This window comes from Meriones unguiculatus, chromosome 16 (assembly GCF_030254825.1).
Source record: "Meriones unguiculatus strain TT.TT164.6M chromosome 16, Bangor_MerUng_6.1, whole genome shotgun sequence".
NCBI classification, from domain to species: domain Eukaryota; kingdom Metazoa; phylum Chordata; class Mammalia; order Rodentia; family Muridae; genus Meriones; species Meriones unguiculatus.
In genome coordinates this window covers 28,978,576-29,006,384 of record NC_083363.1, presented here as the reverse complement: position 1 = coordinate 29,006,384, position 27,809 = coordinate 28,978,576, and the positions used below count along the sequence as shown (strand labels likewise).

At 49.6% G+C, this 27,809-nt stretch overlaps 1 protein-coding gene across 8 annotated transcripts; it reads left to right on the top strand.

Annotated features, from left to right (window-relative positions):
* The first annotated feature begins 1,858 nt into the window (after positions 1-1,858).
* Tjap1 (tight junction associated protein 1) lies at positions 1,859-27,695 on the top strand. 8 transcript variants are annotated; one of them, XM_021640155.2, is made up of 12 exons: positions 1,859-1,948; positions 2,480-2,572; positions 13,675-13,804; positions 20,545-20,642; positions 21,783-21,905; positions 22,887-22,915; positions 23,700-23,861; positions 24,197-24,263; positions 24,469-24,498; positions 25,177-25,284; positions 25,360-25,443; positions 26,038-27,695. In XM_021640155.2, exons 5-12 carry the CDS (start codon positions 21,807-21,809, stop codon positions 27,121-27,123), a joined length of 1,665 nt encoding a protein of 554 aa, XP_021495830.1. In that variant the 5' UTR covers positions 1,859-1,948; positions 2,480-2,572; positions 13,675-13,804; positions 20,545-20,642; positions 21,783-21,806; the 3' UTR covers positions 27,124-27,695. The 8 variants fall into 8 exon arrangements, with proteins under 8 accessions (XP_021495830.1, XP_021495831.1, XP_060225520.1 ...); XM_021640156.2 differs by lacking the exon at positions 13,675-13,804 and having other exon boundaries at positions 1,895-1,948; XM_060369537.1 differs by lacking the exons at positions 1,859-1,948; positions 13,675-13,804 and adding an exon at positions 19,927-20,076 and having other exon boundaries at positions 1,959-2,572.
* The last annotated feature ends 114 nt before the right edge of the window (positions 27,696-27,809 follow it).

The window sequence follows — 27,809 nt, the reverse complement described above, 5'->3', positions numbered from 1 at the left end:
AGGGACAGATGCTAAGGCTTCTCCGGAACCATCTGGTCAAGAGGGGCCTGGGCTTAGGGGAGATGTTGTTTTAGATCTGAGTAAACCCCTTGGCCACCAGCCCTCCCTATTTCCTCTACCTGGCTCCTTCTTGTCCTGGAGTCTTCTCAGAAGGGCTGTGCTCCCTGAGGACCAGGTTGCAGACTTCCAGCTGGCTCTCCTCTCATGTTTTCATTTGTTAAATCTGGGCTTGTCTTCGTTACCATTCCTGCCAGGACCCAGTGGTGTTGTGTGTGTGTATGAGAGAGAGACTTTTTATTTTACTGTATTTTAAACTCTTCTTCCTTACTCACTTTCAGTGAATGACTGGATAACAACAATTAAGTGAATAACAAATATTTATTGAGTATGTACTTCAGCAAACTGTTGTTTAGACACTGAGAATATTGTGCTGAATAAGAAGAGAAAACTTCTGGGGTTTTCCTTGTAGGAGGACAGACGATATTTAATTTGGTGCCAGATATTAATAACCTCCATGAAAGTAAATGTTCAATGAAGTGCAGTAAAGGCGAATGATTGGGATGTTAAATGACCAAGGAAGATGGTCTGCTCTGATGTGATGACATTTGAGCAAGGATGCAACTGTTGGCGACTACCTAGAAGGACATTCCTGTCACAGGAAACAGAACCCTGGAAGGCTCTGGGGCATACATAATGCTTAGCTCCTCACAGGAAGGCCTGCTCCCTGACAACTCCTGTGGGCCACGCACCTGCTACGCAGTATCAAAACATGCTCTTTGACTTGAAGAAACACTCAGGTAGAAGAGATACAGTAAGTATAGCAATAAACATGGAACTGGAGAGATGGCTTAGCAGCTAAGATCATTTGCTGCCCTTGCAGAGGACCCAAGGTCAGCTCTCAGCACCCAAATGGTGGCTCACAAGCCTATAATTCCAGTTCCCAGTGATCCAATATCCTTTTCTGACCTCTGCAGCTCCTGCATGCACTTAGTACACATACATAGATAGGGGCACATACACATAAAGTAAATTTAAAAATATAAATTATGGTCCAGCATATTCCATTATGGTACAGGATAACTAGATAGAGCCGCCTAGTAAAAGGAGCATCAAAGGAAAGACGTGACAGTTCAAGAGGAGGGCTAAAAAAGAAAATGAAAACTAAAAACTGGACGTGGAGTCTTATACCTGTAGTCCCAGGTGAGGCAAGAGGCTACAGGTCAGCCTGGGCTACAGTGTGACGACCCTGCCCTCCCCCTCAAAAACAAACAAACAAACAAACAAACAACAACAAAACCCAGTAAAGATTAACCTTCTGAGGGGAGGACTGGATTGCGGGTCTCTAGGCTTGGTTTTCTGATAACATAGGACAATTTAAGAACCTGAAGGCTTTGGGAGAAGTGGGAAACAGGCTTGATGGGGTGATAGAAGTTAGGTCATGATTTATCTTCCGTCAAGATGAAGAGCTGGCATTTTTCCTTGCCCTGTGCGTCACTGGCCTCTCTGTGAGTTCAAGGTCAGCCTGTTCTACAAAACGAGTTGGAGTTCCAAGGCCAGCCAGTGAAACCCTGCTGGACGGGGGTGGGGGTGGGGGTGCGGCGGCGGCTGTGTGTTGCCATTTTTCCTTAACTAAGGGGCATCTCCTAATGTATTTTTAAGCTTTGTTCCTTAATTTTTCCCACAGTACCATTTTTTCTCCTTTTCTGTTTCTGTGTTCTACTCCCGACACCGCCTTCTTTCTTCCCTTGCCCGGTCTCCAAACCCTGCTGGGAGGAGGTTCCCACTTTCTAGCCTGGAGTTCCAATTTTTTTCACCCCGAGGCCCCGCCCCCGGCCCCGCCCCCGATGACGCGCGGCGCCTGGTGCGTGGGGATTCCCGCGGCCCAGGCCCCTTACCCGTCCTGCCCCGCGGCAAGATGGCGCCCTGAAGGAACGGGCCCCGGCGGAAAGTTTGTTGTGGGATTTTTGAGTAGTTGCGCTAGGAGGCCAGAGTTGAGAGGGATAGTGTGGAGTAGGGATGGAGGGAGGGACCAGTTCTGAGGAGGAGATTTAGGATCCCAGGATCCCAGAATGGAAAAGGGTTGGAGGCGGAAAGAAAAAAAAAAACAAAAACGCCGATGGGGGCGGAGGGGAGGGGGCCTGTAATTCTGTGGCAGTCCTAGGGGAGGAGATGGGGCGGGGGTAGCCAGAAATAGGTGTGGTTCGGATTCTGGAGAAGCAGTCGTTCATGAATTGAAAAAGAATTTCTTCGCTCAGAGTAAAGAAGCCTGGAGCGTGGGACAGAGGCCTGACTTCTTCAGGCCAGTGGGAGGGGAAAAGGGCTCTTGTAGTTGCTGTCGGGAAGGGGTGGGAGAGAGATCTGGCGTACGCGGGCCGGGTCTCCCTCCCAAGGAGGGGACCGAAGCCACTCGAATGATCCTCTTCAAGGCTTAGATAAGCCTTATCCATAGCTCCTATAGCAACATCTGCCCCAATTTCAGCCGAAGACCCAGGGGCCCCAGGGACTGGAAGAAATCACAGTGCCTGCTTGGAAAGAAGAGGTAGCGGCTTGCCCCAGCCCAACCCCAGAGCGGGTAAGATGGTCTCCAGAGACAGGTTTCTGAGTGGCATTCGCCCCGGGAGAGGATCCATGGGCTTGGAGACTCAGTTAATCCGAGAAGGTTGTTTTTCTAGAGAATTTGTCTTTTGACTGTGATCCTTAAATTAATGCTTCGGTTGGATTGCCGGCTTCCTTGTGGGAGCTGGTGTAGGATTGAGTTTTGCTTGCCTTCATCTGTATAAACAACTCTGGGCAAGTCGAGATTAGACTTAAAATATTCTAACTATGTATGTATCCATCCATCCATCCATCCATCCACCCACCAATCATCAATTATCTAGAGATACGTATGGTAGGCCTGGCCTGGAACTCACTATGTAGATCAGGCTAAAAGTATTCTGATGCATTCATGAAGGAGTTTCCTTCATAATGTCATGAAGGAGTTACCTACTTATGCCCCATTTCTTCTTCCATTTCCCCCTCACACCATCAGTTTGACATTCTGCCAGGAAGTAAACTTTTTATGGGTGACAGATGATGATAAGTCCGTAAGAAAGCATATTTCTGATAGGGTTCACTGATGTTTAGGTCATTTGTTTGAGCAACTCCCCAATTCACTCTGCTGCATGTCTCCTTTTGCATTTTTCTTTTGGTAAGAAAATATCAGTGTTCTTTAGGTGTGGACTGGGGAAACTGTGTCCCGGGTTAGGGAAAGACAGGATAGAAATAGAAAGAAATCCAGGTGAGCTTTACATCAGAGGGCAGTGTGACTTGAGTAAAGTTTTGCATACTCTCTATCCGTGACACCCCAATGAGTTGTAGCTTTGCAGTGGGACCAGTGAGATAAAGGCAGGAAAAATGATGGAATCTGTCCTTTTCTGGTAAATCTCTTTTTATTTCATGGTAACTTTTTCTTCATCCTTTGCATAGGCTCTGACAGATCACATTTGAAAGGAAAAAGCAATGAGTTTAACTATTCAGAGGAAACATGACCTTCCACCCGGTGGGCTTGGTGCTGGAGAGAAAGAGGTCTGAAGGCAAGAGTATAATTAATGTAGTCCTCACTAATGCTGCTGTCCTAGGCAGAGATAGAGTTGGGAGCTTCTGACAGTTGGGGTTTTTGTTGCTGTTGTTAGTGGTGGTTTTTTTGTTTTGTTTTGAGTCAGGGTCTCACTGTAGCCCTGGCTAGCCTGGAACTCTTTATGTAGACCAGGCTGGCTTGAACTCATAGGTATCTGATTGTCTCTGCCTCTTGAGTGTTGGGCTTAAAGGAGTGGGACACAATGCCTGAATTAAATAGTTTATTTTAATTAAAATATTTATTTTTATTTTGTGTTTATGAGTGTTTTGCCTGTAGATGTATTTGTATATTACGTGTGTGCCCGGTGCCCTTGGAGGCCAGAGAGGGTATCAGATCCCTTGGAACTGGAGTTACAGATGGTTACAAGATGCCGTGTAGATACTGGGAATTGAACCCACACCTACTAGAATAGCAGCCAGTGCCCTTAACTTCTAAGCCATTTCTCCAGCCCTTGTTTAATTTTTATGGGTTTGTGTGTGTTTGAATGTGTGTTTGTGTACCATGTGTGCATCAGCTCTTAGATATCAAAGGGTGCATCAGATCCCTTGTATTTATAGGTGGCAGTGAGCTGCCATATGGGTGCTGGGATTTGAACCCAGGTCTTCTACAAAAGCAGTAAACACTCTTAACTTTTGAGCCATCTTTCCAGCCCCCAGTTAGTTTCTTTAAGGCAGCCTCACTCTGGTCCAGTCTGGCATGGGACCTGTTGTATATCTCAGGCTAGTCTTGAACTTGTGGCAGCTCATGTCCTGATTTGTCTCCTCCCAGCTACTGGGATTATAGACATGAATGACTGTAGTCAGCTTAGTTATTTATTTAGCTTTATTTCCTTTGCTTTTTCTGCCTCCATGTATGTCTGTGTGAGAGTGTCAGATCCTCTGGAACTGGAATTACAGACAGTTGTGAGCTGCCATGTGAGTGCTGGGACTTGAACCTGGGTCCCTTCTTCGAAGAGCAGCTAGTACTCTAACCACTGAGATATCCCTCCAGGCCCTTTGACTTTCTTTTTTGAGGTAGTCTTGCTTTAGTACCTTGGCTAGACTTAGGCTCCTGGGCTCAAGTGAGCCTTCCACCTCAGCTTCTCCAGCAGCCGAGTCTAGAAGGAGTATGGCACTCCGCCTAATGGGATCAGGTTTCACCCTGACACCTATTTCTGTGTGATGAGTGGATTGGGAGGTCTGGCTTGATCTAGAAACTCACTAATTGCATCTTGTTCACTGCATGCGTACTCCCGCCACACTCGGAACACCGTAAATCAGTGTTGCTAGTCTAGTGTCAGTGTTCCCAGGTATCTGAAGACCTGAGGAGGTTCTGCTGTAAATTCTTTTCTAGATGTTTGAAACCTCTCCTTTTCTTTTTCTTTGAAGAGAATTTGTGTATGTGATTTCCTTGGGAATTGTAATCAGCTAGCACTGTGTGGTAGCCAGGCATGGTAGCACACACTGAAAATCCTAGCACTCAGAAGGCCGAGGAAAGAGGATTGGTTGTTTGAGGCCAGCCTTGTCTACATAGACCCTGTTTCCAAGAAAAGAAAAAGAGAGAGAAAGGAATGAAGAAGAGTGTGTTGAACAGCTGAGAGAACTGAAGCTGGTATACTTTAGTAACTATAGCATTTGAAGAGGAAGGCAGAAGGAGCAGGCGTTCAGGGTCGACCTGAAGTCACAAAATGTGTGAGGCTGGCCTGGGCTACGTGGAACCTGTTTCAAAAAGAAAACAAAGGAACAAAAACTGACAAAGCCAGGTTTCTAGTTGGATCCCAATTGTAGCTATTTGACTTCCTTAATTGCATAGTTGTATGCACCTCAGTTTCTCATCGCTCAGTCAGGATGGTAAGAGCACCTGTCTCATGGGGCTGTCGTAAAACTTCATCCATGAATGTGCCCCAGTTCTGCCTGACATTCGATAAATATTATGCCCTTGAGATCTCAGAACTCCCTTCTGCCTTATGATTGACCCTGTGATCCCTGGAGGATTCGGGCTGCTAGCCTGATGCTGCAACCACGCAGTGCTGCCTTTCGATATGGGGTTGTCTAAACGAAGCTGTGCAAAGTGATGTTAAGATGCTGCGAGGCTGGAATATTGAGGGCGTTTGTGGTGTTTGGCGCTGTCTCAGCACTCAGCAGGTATTAGCTACTTTTCTGTGGTAATGGAAGAAATGAAACAGAGTGGGTGAGCCATTTATTCAGAGGTCCCCAGTCCGTAGGCAGCAGAGCCTAAGGCATGTGAAATCAGGATATCTGGCCTCAGCATTTGAATGAGCTGGTTTGTTTGTTCTTTAAATGTAATTACGATTATTTTGGGGGCCAGGTATAGTGATGTACTCACGAAGCAGAGGCAGTTGGATTTCTGAATTTGAGGCCAGCCTGGGCTATGTAATAAGACCCTAACTAAAAAAAAAGTTATAATTATTACTGTTTTTAAGGAAACAGGCCAGATGTGGTGACGCACTCCTTTAATCCCAGCGCTTGGGAGGCAGAGACAGGTGGATCTCTTCTCTGTGAGACCTGTCTCAAAAACCCTGTCTCAAAAAAGAAACAAACAACAACAACAACAAAAAGCCTAGTAGGTACTGGGGATTCAGTTTAGTGGTTAGACGTGCCTAGCACATGTGAAGCCCAGGGTTCCAGAAAGAACCACATTAACAACAATGAAATGTTCCGTGACTGTGGCTAGCTGGGCCACACACCAAAAAAAAAAGTTAGTTTATCTTAATACAAATATTTGGGAGGGGAGGAGGCTGGAGAGCTATCTCAGCAGTTAAGAGCATATATTGTTCTTCCAGAGGATCGGAGTTCAGTTCTCAGAACCCACATCAAGTGACTCAACCATTCTAGCCCTGGAGGGTACTGCCCCTTGACCTTCTAGAGGCACTTGCACTCATATGCATAGAACCAGACACACACCAGACTAAAAATAAGTTTTGGTTTGTTCGCTTGGTTTTTGTTTTTAAAGACAGGGTTTCTCTGAGCAACAAGAGTCCTGGCTGTCCTGGACTTGCTTTGTAGACCAGGCTGGCCTCAAACCGACAGCATCCATCTGCCTCTGCGTCCCTGAGTGCTGGGGCTACAGGTGTGCACCGTGGCCCCCAGCTCCTGTTCGGTTTTTAAATCCTTTTGCCTCAGCTTCCTGAGTGGTGGCACCGCAGGCACTTTAAATATGTCTAGAGGCGGAGGCAGGCGGATCTCTGTGAGCTCCAGAAAAGGCAGGGCTGTTGCACAGAGAAACTCTGTCTCGAAAAACCAATTATGTATGGATGGACGTGGGTGCATGTGTGTATACATGCCTAGAGTCGATCTCTGTCTGTGTCTCAGCACATGTTTGCTTGTCTTGTTGGTTAGATGTCCACCTATGGAAAACATATTTTGGATATTTAGAATTCTTTTGTGGCACTCAGCTCCTCATCTCAGCCCTCTGTTTACTCTTAGAAATAAGAAGGCAGAGATGGTGTTGGTAATCAAACCAGTTCTGTCCTTTCAGAATTCAGTTTAGTGACTCCCCTTTGCAAAACCTTGGGCCTTTATAGGGCGACCAGACTGTTACTGGAATCCATTTTAACTCAGGCATGGTAGTGTACCCTTGGCCAGAGACAGACGCCGACGATGGCCTTTGGGAGTCCAGGCTAGCCAGCACTACCTACCAAAACAGCACAGCACTCAAGCGTGCTTTAAAGAAGGATGTGTTTGTTTATGTTAATGTAGATACAAACATTAAGGCTGGTGTTTGATTTTGATCACTGACATGAGGAGATAAAGTAGCCACAGTATTAAATTCATAGACTGTAATCATTCTTTTAAAAATAGCAACCTACGCAGAGGCAAAAATAGGTGGCTGTTTAAATAGCTCCTTCCTCTCAGCATTTGGTGAAAATGGAAAACAGATGTTCCTGTCCTGACGCTGTTTTGTCTGGTGAAGGCCCTGGTGCAGTGCGTGTGCCTCTTCTCTGTTAGCCAGGCAGGGGTAGCCTGCAGCCTGAGGGCAGAGGCCAGCTTCAGGTTTGACAACTCGCTCCCCTGTGCCCTGGCTTAAGACTCTCCTCCTCCATCTGAGTCATGTTCTGTCTATTTAACACACCCTCAGGGCCCATCTTTCTCCTCACTAAGTGACTCTCCACCCTACCAGTAGGCACGTGCCTGGCATATAACCGGATTTCAGGGGACTTGGAGGCCCAGGTCCGTGGACTTCCCCTGAGAACTCTGGTCTGGCCCCATAGTGAACTTTTCTATTTGTCGAGGCACCTGGCAATCTTCCTCCTCTCCTACGTTGTCCCAGCGCACATACTTTGCCTTGATTTGATCTGCGCAGCAGTCGGAACGCGCTGCAGCTTGTTCTCCTAATAGCAGCGCACACCTTTGTGTTGTGGAAATCTGTGGACTTAACTGCCTTCGGGTTACATCTTACTGAGCGGCCAGAGTGCAGGGTGAAGGCTGGAGGGCTTTGAACCAGCTCTCCTGCCTTACCATTGTGTAAGTTAGTTTCCTCTTGAAACGTCATTGTTTATTATGTCCAAATCTCTTCCCTTTATTGCCTCCTCACCACATTTGAAGAACCTTCTGTTGAACTGAGTGTTTGTCTCGGGATAGGATTTTATTTTTTAAAGACTTTTAAAAATTGTGTTTGTGTGTGTGTGCATGGTTATGTACACTTGAAAGCAGATGCCCAGAGAAGGTGGTATCAGGTTTTTTGTTTTTGTTTTTGTTTTGTTTTAGGCAAGGTCTCCCTGTGCAGTATTGCCTCACCTGGAACTCACAGTGCTCTGCCTGTCTCTGGCTCCTGAGTGTTGGTAGTAAGGGCCTGTGCCACAGCACCTGGCAGATCAGCTGCTTCGCTGCCATCTGGAGCTCATCCTTTGTAGCTTCTGGGCCTTTGCACACACAGATGCTATTATTGCTTGCCTTGTGGCCCCTTCTTGTTCCCGTTAACTCTCTTTTTTGTCCTTCAGATCTTGTCTTAAATGCCCCTTTCTTTAGGGCTCTGCCTCTCTTTAATCCCTTTCTTCTGTGTTTGGCTGTCTATTTTGTGTTGCCTGATTCTCACAGGATTGTTCTGAGAACAGGGACTTTTTGTATTTCCGGCACTTAAGGTAGTGTGGGTACTTAAAGTGCTGGGGTACATGCAGAATGAATGAAATATCTAGCTATTCTCTTCTGCTGCAGTCCATCATGCTGCTGTTAAAATGCTTTCCTAGTGAAACTGCCCTAGCTCAGCATATTGGTGACGAAGAATCCAGGCACTCAGGTATCAAGGCAGCTTTTGAGTTCCAGAACAGCCTGATCTATATGGTGGGCCTTGTCTCCAAGACAGAACCCCACCTATGTCTTTAGAAACACTCTGGGTCTCCCTATGTAACTTAAAGTTTATCTTCTTTACCTTGGTATGCAAAGAAGTATGTTGCATTTTGGTCCTGGCCTAAGTATAACCCTTGTCCTGCTTTGCCTTCTGTTGCTGTGATAAAACGCTGACCAAAAGTGGCTTGGGAAGGAAAGGGCTTATTTACCTTAAACTTTGGTGTTAACAATCCGTCGTTGAGGGAAGCTAGAGCAAGAACCGAAGCAGAGATCATGGAGGGACGCGTTCTTACTATAGCTTGCACCCATTGCTTGGTCAGCCTGCTGTCCACAGTGAACTGGGCCCTTCTGCATCATTTATTAATCAAGAAAGTGGTCCCGCAGACTTGCCTACAGTCCAGTTTCATGAGGGCCTTTTTCTTATTTGAGGGTCCCTCTTCCCAGATAGCATCAACTTGTGTAAAGTTGGAGGGAAAAAAAGCCAGCCCGGCCCTTTAGCCTGAGTCACTGCCACGATACTCTGTGTATCCTCTTGTCCGTGGCTCTATAGTTCCCACTGCTCCCTGCCTGTTGTAGTCATCCATTTTCTTAGTTGCTTTGGCCTGTACACTGCACTCAGTCCATAATGACTCCACCCACCAGGACCTAACTTCTTTGACACTTCCAGAAGAAGTTTTCTCCCCACAACAAAAACCCAGGGTCTTGCTGTGAAGCCCAGAGTGACGTCAAACGTGGCATGTTCCTGCCTCTGTTTCCTGAGCCTGCATTATAGTTCTCTGCCACGCCTAGTTCATGCCTTCTCTGCCGTCCTCCCGGGAAGTCTCGGGAACTTTGTTAGAACCTCTTCTCCAGTGCGCTGTGTGTTTGTGGTGCGTGCACTCTACTCACCGTGTGTGGAGATGCTCTCTTATCCCAGATGGAAGGATTTAGTGCGGTGAGGGCATCGAGCTGTGTGAAAAAGTTTGCTTTTGGAGCTGCGTGGGTTTGTTTTAAATTAAACTATGCCAGCTGTGCAGTGTTGCCAAGTTTCTTCACCTGGAGGATTCTTGGTCTTGTTCTCTTCAAAATGAAAGTGCTATGGCTCTGTTGTTGCTTAATTGTTTTGTTTTTTGAGGAGTATTGAACCCTAGACACAATGAGATTATAGCACATAGCATGGAGCCTGACACATGAAGAACAGAGGGAGTTCCAGGACAACCAAGGCTACACAGAGAAACCTTGTCTTGAAAAAAAAAAAAGTATTTGTTGAATCTCATTTTTGAGACTATGGATAAGAAGAAGCTTTTTTATTTTTATTTTTTATTTATACAGTGTTCTGCCTGCATGTGTGACAGCAGGCCAGAGGAGGGCATCAGATTTCATTATAGATGGTCATCAGCCACCATGTGGTTGCTGGGGATTGAACTCAGGACCTTTAGGAAGAGCAGTCAGTGCTATTTACTCCGAGCCATCTTTCCAGCCCGGAAGAAGCTATTTTAAATTTAGGGCTGGAACTCACAGAGCTCCATCTGCCTCTGCCTCCGGAGCGCTGGGATCAAAGATATGCGCTACCATGCCCAACCTGAGTGTCTTCTTTCGTATGATGAAGCAATACTGAGAATCCCAGCATGAGAAGGGGAGTACCATTAAAAAACAGCTTGTGAAAATCAGATTGCAGTGCTATTCCCCCGTTCTTGGGCTGCAGAGACTCTTGATGGACTACAGTATGCCTGCCAGCTTCCAGTCCTGGGGAGCTTGGTAGTGACCTTGAGTGGGACCAGTGGTAGTGGATTGTAGTTACTAGGGCTGTGGGCAGACAGAGGGTTGCGTACAGTGAATAACTGGGTGGAGTGTGTCTTAGCGTTACTGTTGCTGGGATGAAACACCATGACCAAAGCAACTTGGGGAGGAAAGGGTTTGGCTTACTTTTCTACATCACTGTTCATCAAAGGAAGTCGGAGCAGGAACCTGGAGGCAGGAGCTGATGCAGGGGCCACAGAGGACTGCTACTCGCTGATTGTATCCCATGGCTTGCTCAGCCTGCTTTTTCACAGAACCCAGGACCGATAGTCCAGGGATGGGACCACCCACAATAGCCTTGGCCCTTTCCACATCAGTCATTAATTCGGGAAATGCCCTACAGGCTTGCCCACAGCCCAATCTTACAGAAACATTTTCTTAATTGATGCCCCCCCCCTCTGATGGCCCTAGCTTGTGTTAACAAAGCAGCCAGCACAGAGCGCTTTGGGACCCATGCTCCCAAAAATGTCAGGGGAAACCAGAGGAACATATGCAGCTATTGAGTAAGCCAGACTTCCAGGCCCCTGTGATCTTAGGGCTTTGGTCTTGTGCCACAGGCTTATCCCTGATCCTCTTCCGAAATGGGCTGGTGGCTGAGTCACCATCTACTCTTTGCATTTTCTTCTACTGTAGTTGATGGGAATAGTCTTTAAAGTACCACTTTTCAACAAATCCCAAAGGAATTTGTTTTAGAGGTTAGGCCCTCTTGAGCGTATGGAAGGTACTCAAGCATGACCCGGCAGTCAGGGAAGGAGGAGCTCCCAGTTCTCTAAAGAGCGATCCTGTGTGGCTTCAGATCACGCCTGAGCAGAGCTTGAGCTCTGTGATCTCGAAGCTTGCGCCACAGTGAGTCTGTGGTGGCTGCTTAGGAGCAAGGTTCTTAACTGAAGGCAAACATTAGGACCTTTGCGGAAGTGCTGAGCAGCCCTGTTTGCTGTGTGCCCCAGCCCATTCTTCCGGAGTGTGTTAAAGCAAATGAGACCCTCCCTGTAAGACCTTTCCACTTTTTAGGACACTTTCTTTCTTTTTCTTTTCGTTTCTTTCTGTTTTTTTTTTTTTTTTTTTTTGGTTTGTTTGTTTTCGTTTTCTTTTTCTCTACAGCCCAGGCTAGATTAAATTTCTTTCTTTCTTTCTTTCTTTCTTTCTTTCTTTCTTTCTTTCTTTCTCTTTCTTTCTTCTTCTTTTCTTCTTCTTCTTTTCTTCTTCTAGGTTAGGCAAGGTTAGCTCAGGCTAGTCTCAGACTTCCGATCCTCCTTCCTCAGGAGGATTTTGGGAATGCACCATCACACCCAGTGTTTTTTTATTTTTAATTAATTTTTTTTATATAATTCATTCACTTTACATCCCAATTGTAGCCTTCTCCCTCGTCTCCTCCCAGTCTCACCCTTCCTCACTCATATCCCCTACTCTCCCCTATTTCTCAGAAATGGGGAGCCCTCCTCCCCTACCATCTAACCCAAGCCTACCAAGTCTCATTAGGACTAGCATCCTCTTCCCCTGTGGTCTGGCAATGCCCGCCCCCACCAGGGGAAAAAAGGTCAGGCCTTTAGGAAGATTTAGCTTTCTTGAAGACCAGTGATTCTCAACTTGTGGGTTGAAACCTCTTTGTGGGGGTCAAATAACCCTTTCACAGGATGACCTAAGACCATTGGAAGTCACAGATATTTACATTATGATTCATAACAGTAGTAAAATGAGAGTTATGAAGCAGCAACAAAAGGAACTTTATGGTTAGGGGTCGCCACAACGTAAGCAACTGTATTAAAAGGTAGAAACATTAGGAAGGTTGAGAACTACTGTTTTAGACCAATGTCTTTTCTCCACAGTCAGTTATGTTGGCTTTTTTAAGTTCAGGGCCAGTCGTCAGATCAATATGGCAATCTCAGGGGACAATTTGGGAGCCTTTTGGCACTTTCATTTTTGTGGTGCCATACTGGAGGATAAACCTAGGGTCTTGTACATGCTAGGCAAGCACTCTATCAACTGAGCCAGATCTGCTCCTCCTCACCCTTCTTTTTAAAATTTTGAGACAGTGTCTAAGTCGCCCAGGCTGGCCTTGAACTTGTCATCCTCCTGCTTCAGTGTTCTGGCCAGCTGGGCTTAGTGCCAGGCCCACATGTGGGAGCAGCATGGAGACTGTACCTCCCATTTTGCTCTAGTCACTGCTCTTCCTACAGGGCTTCTCAGTCAGGAGTAAGGACCTTTCTGCCCTTTTCTGATGTGTTGTAAGTGAATCCCTTGCCAGGGGACACTTGTCAGATTCCACTGTTGAGGCTGGCACTGGCTTCTCCAGGCTGTCCCTGCAGGCTTTGGGAAGGTGTTTGTTGCTGCTTCCTCCTGGCTTGTTCTGGGAGGCCTAGGTTCTGAGAGGGTGGAAGAGCCCCTGTTAGAGGCTGGGGAGCTGGCTGTGCTGTTTATCTTTGTGGGGTCCTCCGAGGGCTCCCGGGGAAGTGCCAGCTGTCTGGCCTTGTAGAAACTGTAAGGTGGCAAGGTGCCACCTTTCCCTTGACTGGCCCAGCTCTGGGCTAGGTCACACACTGCTCCATTGTACTGTGTGTTCTGATGCAGCTCTTGTCACAGTCTTTGACCCCCAGCTTGTCTCTTTCGGTTCTTCCCCTCAGAGCCCATGGGAGGTGGTGGATTACACTGTGTTGGCATAGGCCTGGGTGGGTGTCAGCTGCAGCTGTGGGGGGCTTGTTCTCATTAGCCAGTGTTCAGAGTCCTGGTGCAGCCTGGCAGCAGTGTTTGGGAGCTCGGGAAACATGGAGCTGCCTTTCACAATAGCTGCCTTCTCTTGACCAACCAGAGAGCCTTGTTGTGTGGGTTAGTAAGCTGGACTCACTGTGGGCAAGGTTCAGTGATGGTCTTCCACAGGAGGGCTTTCTGGTGGCCCGAAGCCTCCACAGAGTCGGAGGTGCTTTCCCACACAAAAGAGTATGGTGTGTACCGGAGGAACCCTGCAGCTTGGTCTTCTGTGCTCTCTCTTTGCAGCTCCGGAGCTGGGCTGCTCATGCACCAAGCTGTCTGTTTATATGGATTGCCTGGAGGGCGCCTACCATGGGTCTGTTGCTAACATCACTAACCAGGAGAGCTGGCTGGCTGGGGAGAAGACACTAACCCCGTGAGTCTGACCTTGGCTAGCTAACCTGCCCTGGCTGCAGCAGTATCTCGCCTACATTCTCTTCCAGGCAGGCTGCCTCCTTCCCTCAGTCTAGCCTCCTCTGCTTTCTGAGTCCCTCACTTTCCTCTTTCCCCTAATTTGGGCAGGGATATGCCTCCTTTGTTTTAGTTACTTTTCTGTTGCTGTGCATAACACCATGACTAAGGACACTTAAAAAAGAAAGCGTTTAATTTGGCTTCCAGTTTCCGAGGGTTAGAGTCCATGATGACATGTGAAAGAACAGCAGAGAGCTCATATCTTGATCCACAACCTAGAGCAGGAAGGAGAGAGGGAGAGACAGAGACACAGACACTAGGAATGGTGGGAATCATTTGAGAGCACAAAGCCCACCTTTAGCGGTCAGTGCCACACCACCTCATCCATCCCAAACAGTTCCACTAACTGGGGACCAAGTAGTCAAATGTATGAGCCTAAGGGGGCCAGCCTTATTCAGACAGCCACACCCTGCATGGCCAGAAGAGAGGTGCCTACCACGGGACTTCTCTGCTTCTCCCCCTCTTTCACATTCTACCCCTTACTTAAGTCTCCCACAAAACGGAAGTAGTTAGTGTTTCCGTCCTGTTCTTTGCTTTTAGCAACATAGAGTTGGAGACTGTCCCTCAGTTACCATGCTGTTTCTACTTCTCTGTCTCAGAGACAGGTAGGTAGAGATAGGATAGGAATAGACATTACTTCTAGACCCCAGATAGTTTCCCTGCTTTCCAAGAGGGCGAGGGTGGATGGTTCCTCTCATTATTCTCATGCAGAAATGGAAATGAGGTTACCTTCTGGATTAGGAAATTGAGGCTTACTTTGTCCTGACTTTGGAGACTTCTTGGTCAGAGGGAGAAGGCAGCTGAGTGCCAGATTAAAGGCTCTGTGTGATGGATCAGTCCCACTGGTCGCCAGTCCTCTGGGAGGTGGAGTTTGGTGTCTGACCTGTTTCCATTAGGAGTGTCAGGTGGACTTTAGCCTTGAACTGGGAAGGTTGCCTCAAGCTAGACAGGGCAGGACCCAGCTTTGGATTCTTCAGGCCCAGGAAAAGTCCTGGCCTCAGTGGGAGATTGGTGAGTGTTGCCTGGCGTGGAGGAGCTGCTGCCCTAGGCCCTTTCCTCCATGCATGGGACAGAGAAGGGACATTGAACAATCTCAAGAAGATGAGATGCCTTGTTCTTCTGGTGGTCCAGCAGGTAGCTCTTTACATACACCATGTATCCAAGCTCTGCAGGTGAGGCTGTCCTGGAGCCTTGAGACTTGCAAGCCCTCTAGGCAGATTCTGTTTCTCTTGATGAAAAGGAAGACGACAGGGACTTGGCTGCATGTGGGAAGGGCATGTGTGACTATGGGGGGGGATCATAGGTGCTTCCGGGATCCCTAAGAAATTGAGTTGGTAGGGAGTTCCTAAGCTGAAGGGGATTTAGGCTTGGTTCTGACTAGAAAAGCAAAAAGAAATGCTGGTCAGGGTTACTGCTTTACTTTTCTCCGCCTTAGGAGAGGGCATAGAGTCTAAGGACAAGCTCAGGCCATTGACTTGGGTACTTTGGGGTTCTCTTTTTGTTGGGGAATGTTTAGTTTGCTTGGATCACCATCAGTAGTCTTTTGCCCCTTTGTTCCTGTCAGGTGTTTGCCTGATGAGAGTCTAGGCTGCTAGACAAAGTGTTTGTTCAGGTGGGGAGCCAGCTGAGTTCTCACAGGTCACCAGCACAGATTCTGAGGCCTCACAATTACTGTGGTTAGAATGGTTCTCTTGCTTTTGGCCTTCAGAGTTCTGTCAGTGTATTCTGCTTAGTGTGGGCAGGGGGCCAGGTCAGAGCTACAGGCAGCTTATCCCAAGAGGGTGAGGTTGTACTTGCCCAGAGGTTTGTATAGCTATTGTAGGGGCAACAGGGCTGGTCTGGACACAGACTGGCATCTTCTACCCTGCTCATCAGCCCAGAACAGCACCTTTGCCCAGGCCCCACCCTGTGAGCTGCTGGCTGCCTGCCTGCCACGCGCCCAGGATTGCTGAGGGCTTTGCTCATGTACCTCAGGAACAGCTGCATGCCGGAAACTGGGGGCTGAGGCAAATGAGAAGGGGTAGGGGGTGCAGTGGGGAAGGCTAAATCCAGCTTTGGTAGGATCAGTTCACTGTGCTAAGGACTGTTCTTTTCCCAGCATGCAGGTGGATAGGCTGTATTATAATGTGGAGAGAAGGGAATCTTCCTGGGCAGTTTCCAGGGCGATGCTGGGTCATTTAACCCTTGCAACGTGGTGGTTTTGTGTTTAGGGGCAGAGCCCGGATTTCAGAAGCTTCAGAATCGTCTAGGCTTGCATGGCAAGCGTGTTACCTACCCCTTGTGATGTGCAACTTCCCCAAGTTGCAGAGTTCAGGAATTAGATATCCTAGGCATGTGGCTCAGGAAAGTTAAGGAGGTACCTTGTTTCCTGTGTGATCAGGGTGCTGTGATTTGCACTAATGGGGGCTTTTTAGAAGGGCTGGTGTTAGTTTTTTACCTATTTATATCCTGCTAAGTTCCCAGGGAATTAAGGCTATATACATAGCTGTCTTCATTTAGAAGGCAGCAGCAATTACTGGCTTCTCTTGGAAGCATTGCGAAAAAAACTTTAACGATTCTTGTAGTGTGGACCTCACCCTGCTTCAAAAGGTCGGGTTCATTGACCTCTTAAGGTCCCTCATTAACTTAGTTCATTGGCTGTGAGCAGACTTCTTCAGTAGGTTTCACAATAACTTGAGTCCAGATAAATGATATCTTTTCCTAAAGGCGATGTTGGTGACATGGCTAATGGTAGTAGTTGGTTAGATGCTCATCTGGGCCAGTGAACTGTTCACACGGATAGTGCAGAACCTGAGGAGCTAGAGGAGGCTTCTGATGGGGAAGGCTGATGTGAGAAAAGGCAAAGAACAACATTCACCTTGGATTCGGCCCTGTTCCCTTTGCTGTACCAGTGGTGGGGTCAGGTGGTGATTCTTGATAGGCAAAGAGCTGGATGCCTAGAACTTCCTCTTCTGCCCCCTTGACCTTGCCGGGCCTTAAGCAGACCTCAGTAGAATGGCAGAAGGCAATAGGACATTCCAGGCTTGTGGGTTTCTTTCTAATTGCTAGTGTCCCTTTGGAATACTTCTGGAAGAAGAACAAGGATAGTAGTTTGAGTGACACAGGAAGCTGAACAGGTTTTTCATAGCCCATCCATCTCCAGGTATAGTGATCTCTGGCCTCAGTGGAAGCCCCTGGCCATATCCACCCACAAAAGTGGACAGATATGAGCTCCTTGTCCTGGCTAGTGTTTCCCTTTGAGTAATTGACACTAGGTAGCCTGTTTCTGGTCAGGTGCCCAGTGTCTTATCTGTCTGCATTCTGCTCTGCTGCTCAGTGGGTTTGCAGTGCAGATCCTCTGTGCATGCTGAGTCCCATTTCTAATGAAAGTAGACTTTGTTCTCTGAAGGCAGCTAATCGTGCCCCATGGGCTGTAATCAGGGAGAAGGTATTTAATGCAGGGCAGGTGGCAACAAGTGGCCGCATTGACTGGCGGATTGCAACATGGCAATTACCAAGCTATCACCACCTCCTCAGCAGATATGAGGTAGTCTTTCCTCTGAGCTGATTTTGAGTAGTGAATGAATGCTGTGTAGCAGAGGAAGGAGACAGGGTTGGCTAGGGGTGGTGAGGGTGAGGAGAGCCCCTTCTCTTCCTGCCTCAGGGTATTTGGCTGTCTCCCATTGCAGGGTCAGCAGGGTCACCCCAAGGAGCCACAGCCCATGCTGGGTCACTCAGGGGCTCCACTTGGGCACGGCTCTCCTAGTACAGACCCGGCCTGAATCGTCTGATCCTGCCTTTTAGGGCCCGGGTCGTTGGGATTGGAGTTCTTCCCTGCTCATTGTCAGATCTTCCTCCAAAAGAATCTCCTTAGGAGCTAGAGGCCACAAGGCACCATAGGCCGACCTTGGCTGTGGTTTGCTCATGGTGGCACGGGGATCTTAGCGCAGGGTTGGGAGTCTTCCTTGGCCTGAATTCTGGAAAGTCTGTAGGTGAAAAGTTGTGCTCAGTGGAGGCTGCAACTAGTAGCTGAGGCTTCCTGGTGTAACTGCTCTGATGCCGTCTTACTTACCTCTTTATCATCCCTCGCTTGGGGGACCACCAGATCCAGCTGCTCCTCTCGCTTCCCAGTCTGTCTCTAGTCCAGGATAATGAGCTGCCAGGACCATTGTCTGTCCAGAGCTGCCCCTTACAGGTTGGATCCAGAGCACTCAGTACATTTTGGAAATTGAAGCAAAGGCCCAGGTGTCCCAACATGCCCTGATATTTATGAACATGGGACAGGGAGTGGCACAGATGCCTTGGGGAGTAGCATTAGGGAACCCAGCAGGTTCCCTGGTAGATTGTTCGTTCCTGCTTCCCTAGTCAGGAGTGTTTCCCTCCTTGTGACACTGATAGACCTTTCACCCCACCTTCATCCTTAAAGTCCCTATCTGCATTTATTCTCTGGGTCCTCGCCACACCCACACCATCCCCCGACCCAGCAAACCAGTTTGCCTCTAGCCTCAGAGAAGCCTGAGACTGAAAACATGCTCATAGCTGCAGCCAGGGCTTACTGGAAGGGCAAGGCAGGGCAAGCTATAGGATGTGGTGTTCAGGGAGGCAGCTCTGCCCGCAGATAGAATTACCAGGTACCTGAATGTGTCTGTGTCTGCCCTGCCTGCCTGCTGTTTTCACAAGTGTCCTGGTACCTAGAAGAGAATGTGAGCCTTGGCAGGAATTGGGGTAGGTATGTAAAAAAGAGGCTGAGGTTGGACGCAAAAGCACACCAGAAAACCTGCAGAGTGAACGGTCTTCAGCCTTCTGGGGAGGAAACAGGAAGGTCACAGAGAACTGCTTTGTGTCGGGAGAAGGCCAGCTCCTGGGAGCTACCCATCATATTCTAGAGGTTCCACTGCCTGTCTTCCCTTTAGTCCATGGCTTGGATCCTATCTTCTTTTCCAGGCATACACACGCACACATACACACCTTTGAGTATTAGGGCCTGGGTCCCTACACTGGTTTGGGACCTTCTGGGCCTCTCCCTCAGGCCACAGGCATCCTGTGGTTGTATTCCTACTCCAAGGCCCTCTGTGGTTGTATCTTGTTTGTTCCCTCTTACCCCAGGAATGTGGTGTCCTTTCTGGCCCTCCCAGATTCCTGTGCAAGGAGTCAGCCTGACAGCATGCTGCTTGTGCCCTGTGGGGACACGTTCTGCCTCCTGTCAGAGGGGCGGAGGCTGGGCTGGCAGCTTGTGCTTTACTATCCAAGCGCTCCCCCAAACCCAGGCCAGGGACCTTATAGAGGAGAGACTACTCGTGCTCCCCGCCCTCCTTTGCCCCCACCCTGCTGCCCCAGGCCCTGCTGGAATGTGACAGGAGTCATGGTCAGGGCATGTCCCAACAGTAGGAACACATGCTTTAGCCCGCAAGGGTGCCTTCAGCCCCCAGCTCTGTTTGGGTTGATGGGGGTGGGAAGATTTTATTTTTTTAAATGCTCAGCCACCTAGAGTTACTGTTTCCACTGATCACTGTGGTGGCTGCTGCCCCCATGCTGCAGCCCAGCTTACTACAGGTGTTTCTCAGAATCCCGAGAAGATGAGCGGACCTGGCAGGTCACTTGGCTGTGGGCATGGGTGTAGAGCAGGCTTTTGCAGTTGGCACCAGGCGCCAGTGTCGGTTTGCCAGAGCAGCCCTGGGCCTGGAAACACCATCTCCGCTCTGAGACTTGGGATCAATTTTTTCTGTTAATGTTTATTTTGAGTGCATGTGTGAGGCACGTGCTTTTCACAGCACACATGTGGAGGTCAAAGGCTCACCTGTGGGAGTCTCGGTTCTCTCTGCCACCATGTGAGTCCCAGAAATCAAGCTTGGGTCAGCAGGCTTGGCAGCGGGCACCTTTTCCTGGCGTGCCGTCCTGCTAGTCCCACCCGTTGTTTTATGTATCGGTAGTTCTCGGCCCCAGCACTGTGGTATTGCCAGCTCTTTGTTACAGTAGCCGCCTGGGTGAGGTAGGATGATTAGTTGATGTCCTGGCCTTGACTCACCAGTGGTACATCTCCCTCTGCAGATTTTGAACTAAAAATGTCTCAGTTGTCCCTGGGAGAAGCAGGGATGAACTCACCCCAACTGAGAATTATTGCTCTAAGATGCTGAGCTTCAGGTCGTCTTTCTTCGCCCTTTGCTCCCTGCCAAGTTTGTTGACCACCATTGTACACAGGTAGTCTCTGGGCTCCTTGTGGAACCATTGCTAGGGCCACTCCCCAGTACCGCCATCATCTTGCTCCTTTGCTGAGCCCTTTGTAGTCTCATTTGCAATCTAGGTTTCCCAAATTTCAGCTCTGAGAAGCCTAGGAGAATGGCAAGACAAATAGGAGTAAGAATAGTACCAGGCCTATTCCAGAATGGGCCATGTGATAGGTTGAGGCAGTAAACACTGGTATATAGACACAGGTGCTATCTAGAGAGAGGCAGGGACTCAATTGTGTTGGTTGTTTTCTTTTTGGTTTTCACTGTGTAACACAGGCTGCTATCAGACTAATGATCTTCCTATTTCTGCCGCTTTCTTCTAAAACCCTCTGTCCTGTGGTCTCTCTGCTCATTGCTTTCTGGGAGCCTTTCAGGTACCAGACTGGACAGGCAGGCAGATGACACCTGGTTTCCACTTTCTTCCCTTCTCCGGTTTCAGGAGCTCTTGGCTAGAGGAAGTGGAGGGGCCGTGGGATGTGGAGAGCCAAAGGCTAACTCCAGGACAGTGGAACAGAGAGAGCTGCCAGCGAACAGACGGTATGTCCCAATGAGGCCTGTATTCCCCATGGCTGTTCTCTGGGAGGCTGGCGGGTGAGGGGCCATGCAGGTGCTCTCTTTCAGTGGGAGCTAGTACAAAAAGAATATGTCGGCCAGAGGGACTTGGCCTTTGTTGCTAAGTGTCCAGAGTGTGCTCTCAAGCTTGGAGACCCTCACGCAGGAGCCAGTATCCTCCAACTTCTAAGATTTGTTCATAATTTATAGAAAGCAAACCTGAACTTGACATTACCTAAGTGCTAGGCACTATTTTTGTTTTAAACAGTCTTACTATGTAGCCCAGACTGACATCAAATTTAGGACCCTCTTGCCTCTGCCTCCCCAGTGCTTGGGATTACAAGTGTGTGTCACTGGCTGTCTCTGTTTGCTTGCTTGCTTATTGAAGCAGGGTTCTAGTGTGTGGTTCTAAAACTCACTGTAGACCAGGCCTTGAGCTGCAGAGGTCCACCTGCCTTTGCCTCCTGAGTACTTTGATCAGAATGTACAGCTAACACTGGGTCAGCTAATCTGGCCCGTACTGACCGATGCAGCCTTCACAGCAGCCTGTGGAACTGCTGCTGCTTTTACCCTCAGCGTAGAGTTGAGGGAAACTGATGCTTTGCAGCTCTCTGGCCAGAAGGGACAGTATGGGCTGCTGCCCACCTCACGCTTAGAGCAAGGTCATCAGGGGCCCAGGTCCTGGGGCTGCCTTTCCCCACATGTCTGTTCTCCACTGGATGTGTGCCCTCACCTCCAGCACTTCCTGATCCATTGGGCCTGATATACCAAAGTCCAGCTGTTTTAATGACCAAGCAGTGGCACAGGTCCATCTGCCTGTGCTGTGGTAGCTGTACATCCCTGATTATCTTCTTAAAATTTTCAGGCCAAAGACTGCTTAGAGTTTTCCCATTAGTTTATCTTGTGTGTATGAGGGAATGGTAGGCACACAGGTGTACGTGTGCCATAGTAGTAGCTATAGAGCGAGGGATAGCTTGTCAGTCCTCTCCTTCTATCATGTGGGTTCTGAGGCTAGAGGTAAGGTTGTCAGGAATAAGGAGTGCCTTTCCCCACCGGGCCATCTCAGTGGCCCTTAAGAGCTTCTTAACTCTGTCTTTGGGCCGTGTCTTCCTGGCTTCTCCGCAGGTAGACGAGCTCATACCTTCCAGAATGACCAGTGCTGCCCCTGCTAAGAAACCTTACCGCAAGGCACCCCCAGAGCATCGGGAGCTGCGCCTGGAACTCCCCGTGTCCCGGCTTGAGCAAGAGGTCAGCACGACTGCTATCTAGCCCTGGCTGGCAGAAGCAGGCCCCTGAAGGCAGCTGTCAGCTGGCTTCTCAAGCCTGAGATGCTGGTCATGTGTTAAGGTGAAAGCCTCCCACTGCAGATACAGCTGTGGCAGTGCGGCCGGGGTGCCTGTACGCTCACGTGTCGGGGAGTCTTAGTCTGAACAGCTCAGCAGAGTCAGTCCCACATGCTGCAGTCCTCCCTGTAGCAGCCAGCCCACTGGACTGTCCACACCCATGCTGTGGGAAGCTGGACCCCAGGGCACGTAGTGATGGAGGAAAGGCATTCAACTTTGGCCTTGGTAGGGAGCTTAAGGAGATGCTGCTCCAGCTGCTTTCCACCACAGCCACTGTTCTCTTGCCCCTCTGAAGTCTGGCCTTTCCTCCAGTTTTCCTTTGTTCAGCTAACATGATGACTTCATGCTCTGTCAGGAACCATGTTAGGCTTGCTCTATGGTCAACTACCAGACACTCTTCATTTAGCTGTCTTCCCTTGTTCCAGTGAGAATGGATGGTTTACTCAGCATGCGCACACACACATGCACGCACGCTCTGAGTGCACAGAGTGTCATGTCCTCCTGTAGATGGAGGGCAGTCGATGGGAAAATGCCAGGACCTGTTGATTGCAATTCAGGGAGCAGTAGGTAAAACTTAGTTTTCATGCATTTTCTTGGTGCCCTGGTTTATAAATGAGGAAACAAAGGTTAAATGAGATGAAGCCTTCACCAGTGTATTACTGAGTAGGGTCATATCCAGCGATCAGGCTTTTGAGTCCGTGATCTGAGCCATCTACCCAGTGGCTTCCTCATGGCCTTCGGGAGACATCTAACGTAGTCCTCTGTGTGTCCCTCCTGCATGGCTCTCTTCTATGAATTAACCCCTTCCAGGGCTGTTTGGAGTGTGAGCCAACCAGGAGGCCAGTAGTCTGGAGCTGAGTCTCAAACTTTTCCTCTCTTTGTCCAGGAGCCCCTTACTGATGCAGAGAGGATGAAGTGAGTATTGGCTACCCATCATTGTCCTGTACACTATGCCCCTTTTCACAATTGTGAGGCAATTGCTACTACCAGGCTCAAGAACCATACATTGCATTAAAAACAAACAGAAATTGTAGAAAATACTACTGTTCAGTAAGTTTATGATTTGTGTTTGGCTGCATCTACAGCCTTCCTCAGCCACATGCAGCCTGTGGGACTCATGCTTGGCAGAGCTAATGGTGGGTGTTTTAGGCTCATGTGGTACGTGTTCTGAGTTTTCCTTGATCCATGGGTACATGTTCTGAGTTTTCCATGATCGTGTGCCCTTGCACAGAGCCCTTGCCCTGGCTCCAGAAAACAGAGTGACCTATCTGTGCCAGTTTCCTCTTAAGGTCCTGTCAGCCATGTGAGGCCTCCTGGAGGATAGCAGTGCTGGCCTGGATTCCCAAGAGATTAATAATGGAGAAGCCTGATTGTGAAGGGGAAACTAGAGCTGCAGGGCTTGTTGGCCTGCTGGCTTGGGTGGTAACCAGAGACAGGTTGGGAGCTATATCGCCTTTTGATTCTGACCTAGTATTCGTCTATATTGGGGAGGGACAATATGGAATGTTCTAAACCACACACTCTGCTTCCACTCCATCACTTCCCCAACCTAGGCCTTTCTTGAGGTCAGAGGACCTGTGCCTCAAGTCTCCTTAGCTAGACTGAGGCTAAAGGGACCCTTGCCTGTCTTTTCCTTTCTCAGTCCTGTGTGGTGCTCTAGGGTTAGCTGTCTTTGATGGCTCTCTGCCCCCTTCCCCAGACTTTTACAGCAGGAGAATGAAGAACTTCGCCGACGCCTGGCCTCGGCCACCAGACGCACTGAGGCCTTGGAGCGGGAGCTGGAAATAGGGCAAGACTGCCTGGAACTGGAGTTAGGCCAGAGCCGTGCGGAGCTGGACAAATTCAAGGACAAATTCCGCAGGTGTGGGAACAAGGGTCGGATGGCTCCCCATTCATAGGAGGGTAGCTGGGAGAGCCTCAGATCCCACCTGATTTTATTTAGAAATCCAGATTTGGCCAAGTGTCATGGTGCACGACTGTAATCCCAGTACCCAGGAAGGCAGAGGCAGGGGAGTTTGAGCCTAGCCTACAGTGCGAGTTCCAGGAAAGTCAAGGCTACACAGAGAAATCCTGTCCAAAAAAAAAAAAGAAAACCCAAATATTGGAAGGAGAGGGACTTTGCTAAACTTCCATGAGGAAGTTGTTGGTAGGGTCTAAAGAACAGGACTTGACCAGGTCTGTGCCTGTGTCCTGTAGGCTGCAGAACAGCTACACAGCTTCCCAGCGGACCAACCAGGAACTCGAGGACAAGCTGCACACACTGGTACTGTGATCAGAGCATAGCAGTGGGCCAGGACTTGCCAGGGGGAACATTTACCCTGGGGCTTGGGAAGGGTAGGGCAGGGCAGTGGTGGGGAGGGGACCGCAGAGTGCTGTGCCAGTCAGGACTGTCTTAATGCTCACACTGTTCTCTTCTCTCCTCGTCTGCCCCTCATGCTGCCACCGCTGCTGCTGCATTCTCCTCTCAGGCCTCTCTTAGCCACAGCTGGATTTTTGCAGTTGCGTCTGAGTTTGTGTTCTTCTGGTCCTGGCCTCCTTGGTCCATGTCAGGGATTGTGGGCCCCTGGCTGTTTCCCTCTACCCCTTGAGCACATCCACTCTTCTCCTGTCACCGTGAGGCTCACAATGCCTCCCTCCTGGGAAAGAGCTAGAGCTAAGGTTCTGCTTAGGCTCTGGTAGAGGCACTGATTGCTATCCCTCAGAGCATTCCCACCTTTCCAGCTGCAAGCCCAGGCTGGTGGTACATTTTCAGAGAGCTGAAGATCTGTTTTTCATCCTGCAGTTCCCTCCCTGCCCAGCCAGCTAATCTCACAGGTGCCCCACTCCTAGCCTGACCCTGGAAACAGCTGCTCACACAGGCTTCAGTCCCTGCCTATAGTTACTGCCTCTGAGATGTCAGTGCCTTGGCCAGTGCCCAGAGTCCCTATCAAAGGATGTATAGTTCTTAGACTGCCTCCGTCCTGGGTTCCAAGGCAGTAGGTCCTACTCAGAAAGCTCCCTCTCATGGAGAGCCTGCAGAGCAGGAGAAATGCCGAGTCTCCTTTTGTCTGTCATTTGTTTGCTCTGTCTGCCTTGGCTGCCCTAGCACCTGTGGCCTTTATGTCTCTGGGCTAGGTGGTGGAGGAGGAGAGGGCTGGTTGGGGTCGGAGCTGGGTTTACCACAGTCTGTGCCTTAGATCAAGAAGGCCGAGATGGATAGGAAGACGCTGGACTGGGAGATTGTGGAGCTGACCAACAAGCTACTGGATGCAAAGAACACCATCAATAAGCTGGAAGAGCTCAATGTATGTGCCCACCCTCAGCTTGGTTCCATCCTCTTCCCTTGGGTGGGCTGGGCTTATGCATGTCTTTGTGTCCAGGAGCGGTACCGGCTGGACTGCAACTTGGCTGTGCAGCTCCTCAAGTGCAACAAGTCCCACTTCCGGAATCACAAGTTTGCTGATGTGAGTGACACACCTGCCCAGCACTATGCAGGCTTTCAAGACTCCATCCAGCTTCTCTGTCTCTGCCATCGTACTTCCTCTGACTCCGCTTTCTGTGGTTCCTGGCTTTTGCTCCCTACTAAGGTCCTGGGTGCTGCTGAGGGTCCATTGCTGGTGTTGGGGCTGGCTCTGTAAGGTCTTCTTCTGTCTGAGGAGCCTATGCAAGAAGGGGTGGCCAGAGCTAGTAGCCATGAGTAAAAAAGCCCATCTGATCCCATCCCTCTCAGGGGCAAAGCATCTGACTCTGAGCCTCAAACCCAAGCTCCGTCTGGCCCGTAGAGCTGCAGACCCTTAACAGTGTCTAGAGTTGATCTCCAAGTATGGTTTTGGTACAGGCCTCTCGAGACAGGTGTTAGATCCTTCGGTGTACACAGGCCTTAGCAGTTGGTCTGGTTAACTGCTTATTATTTTAGCTTTTTTCTGTGTCGTGAGGTTGTGTAGAGGCTTAAAAACTGAGTATATGTGGATAATTAGGACACAGTGGCCAGTGTTTTTGCTATGGGTCAAGCTCTCGTCAGTAGGGCTCATTCATGCCTCTGCCTTCTCTTCTCCTAGCTACCCTGTGAGCTACAGGACATGGTTCGGAAACATCTGCGGAACAGTCAGGAGGCCACCAGCCCCAGCCCTCCTTCGGGCCTGGCCCCAGGGGCTGTGGTGCCTACCTCAGTCATTGCCCGGGTGCTGGAGAAACCCGAGTCCCTCCTGCTTAACTCCGCCCAGTCAGGCAGTGCTGGCCGCCCCTTGGCTGAGGATGTATTTGTGCATGTGGACATGAGTGGGGATGTGCCAGCTGACTCAGCCAGCTCCCCTGCCCCTGGCAGTCCCTCTCCACAACCCAATGGGGAATGCTGTTCAGTGAGTACTGCAGGGGGCTCCCCAGAGGAGGAGCTGCCCCTGCCAGCCTTTGAGAAGTTGAGTCCCTACCCTACCCCATCTCCACCACACCCATTGTACCCTGGTAGGAAGGTAATAGAGTTCTCTGAGGACAAGATTCGAATTCCTCGAAACAGCCCCCTACCCAATTGCACCTATGCCACTCGACAGGCCATCTCCTTGAGCTTGGTGGAGGAGGGGAGTGAGCGGGCCCACCGCAGCCCAGTGCCTAGCAGTCCTGCCTCAGCCCAGGGCTCACCCCACCACCAGCCCAGTCCCGCTCCCTCAGCACTGAGTGCCCCAGCTAGCTCCGCCAGCTCTGAGGAGGACCTGCTGGCCAGCTGGCAGCGTGCATTTGTGGACCGCACCCCACCTCCTGCTGCTGTGGTTCAGCGCACAGCCTTTGGACGAGATGCGCTCCCTGAGCTGCAGCTGCATTTCTCCCCGAGCCTCTCTGAAGCCCCATCACCTTCCCTACACCAGGAGAGTAGACTTTTGCTGCCAACAGAACCTGACGCTGGCTTTCCCAGGGAAGAGGAAGAGGAAATGCTGAACCTGCCTGTCAGCCCTGAGGAAGAGCGCCAGAGCCTGCTTCCTGATAAAGAGGGCACAGAGGAAGGACCGAGCCCTTCCCACACTGATGGCAGGGCCTGGCCACTCCCCAGTTCCATCCGCCCCCAGCGCAGCCCCAAGAGAATGGGAGTACACCACCTGCACCGTAAGGACAGCCTAACTCAGGCCCAGGAGCAAGGCACCCTGCTCAGTTAGGCCTACTTGCCTTCCTGCCATCACCTCTCAGGGTTGCACATGGCCCCTGAACTCTTCCCTCAGACCTGGCCAGCTCTGTTCCCTATGTGAATGGGGCCCCACACCAAATCTTGCAGGCTGCTCCAGCACTGACTGGGTCCTTTCATCTCTTGGAGTATTTATTCTCTGAAGGTAACAAGTCTGTTTGGGAGCTCTTTCCTCTGCCCAGTCAGCCCAGGTGTTTTCAGGGAGGTGATAACGGGCTTGTCTGTTCATCTCCGTTCTCCTTTCATATGCAAGAGCTTTGGTTGGTGGGAGGGTATCATTGGTGCAGCTGACCTGATCACTTTTCCCCTGTATGAGCTGCTCTTAGGCCTGGCCCACTTGGCCAGGGACAAGGGTGAACTCACTCAGGGTTCTCAGCTATTCCCACTCTCCCTTCCAGAGTGGGTGGGACTTCAGGGGCCTCAAGCTAGGCTCTGGGTGAGGGCCGGCCTCATCTTAACCTTGGCTCAAGACTGTTACTCTCAGATTTGGGTAATTTTCACAACAATGGCTATTTTAAAATAAAATAAAACTTATTTTACAGGTAAGGCCTAATTTGCCTTAATGACCTTCTCCTTCCCACTTTAATCCCATTCTTGTTTTATTCTGCCATTGCCTCCAGAGTGCTAACATGAAAGGAGTTCACCACCACGCCTTCCCAA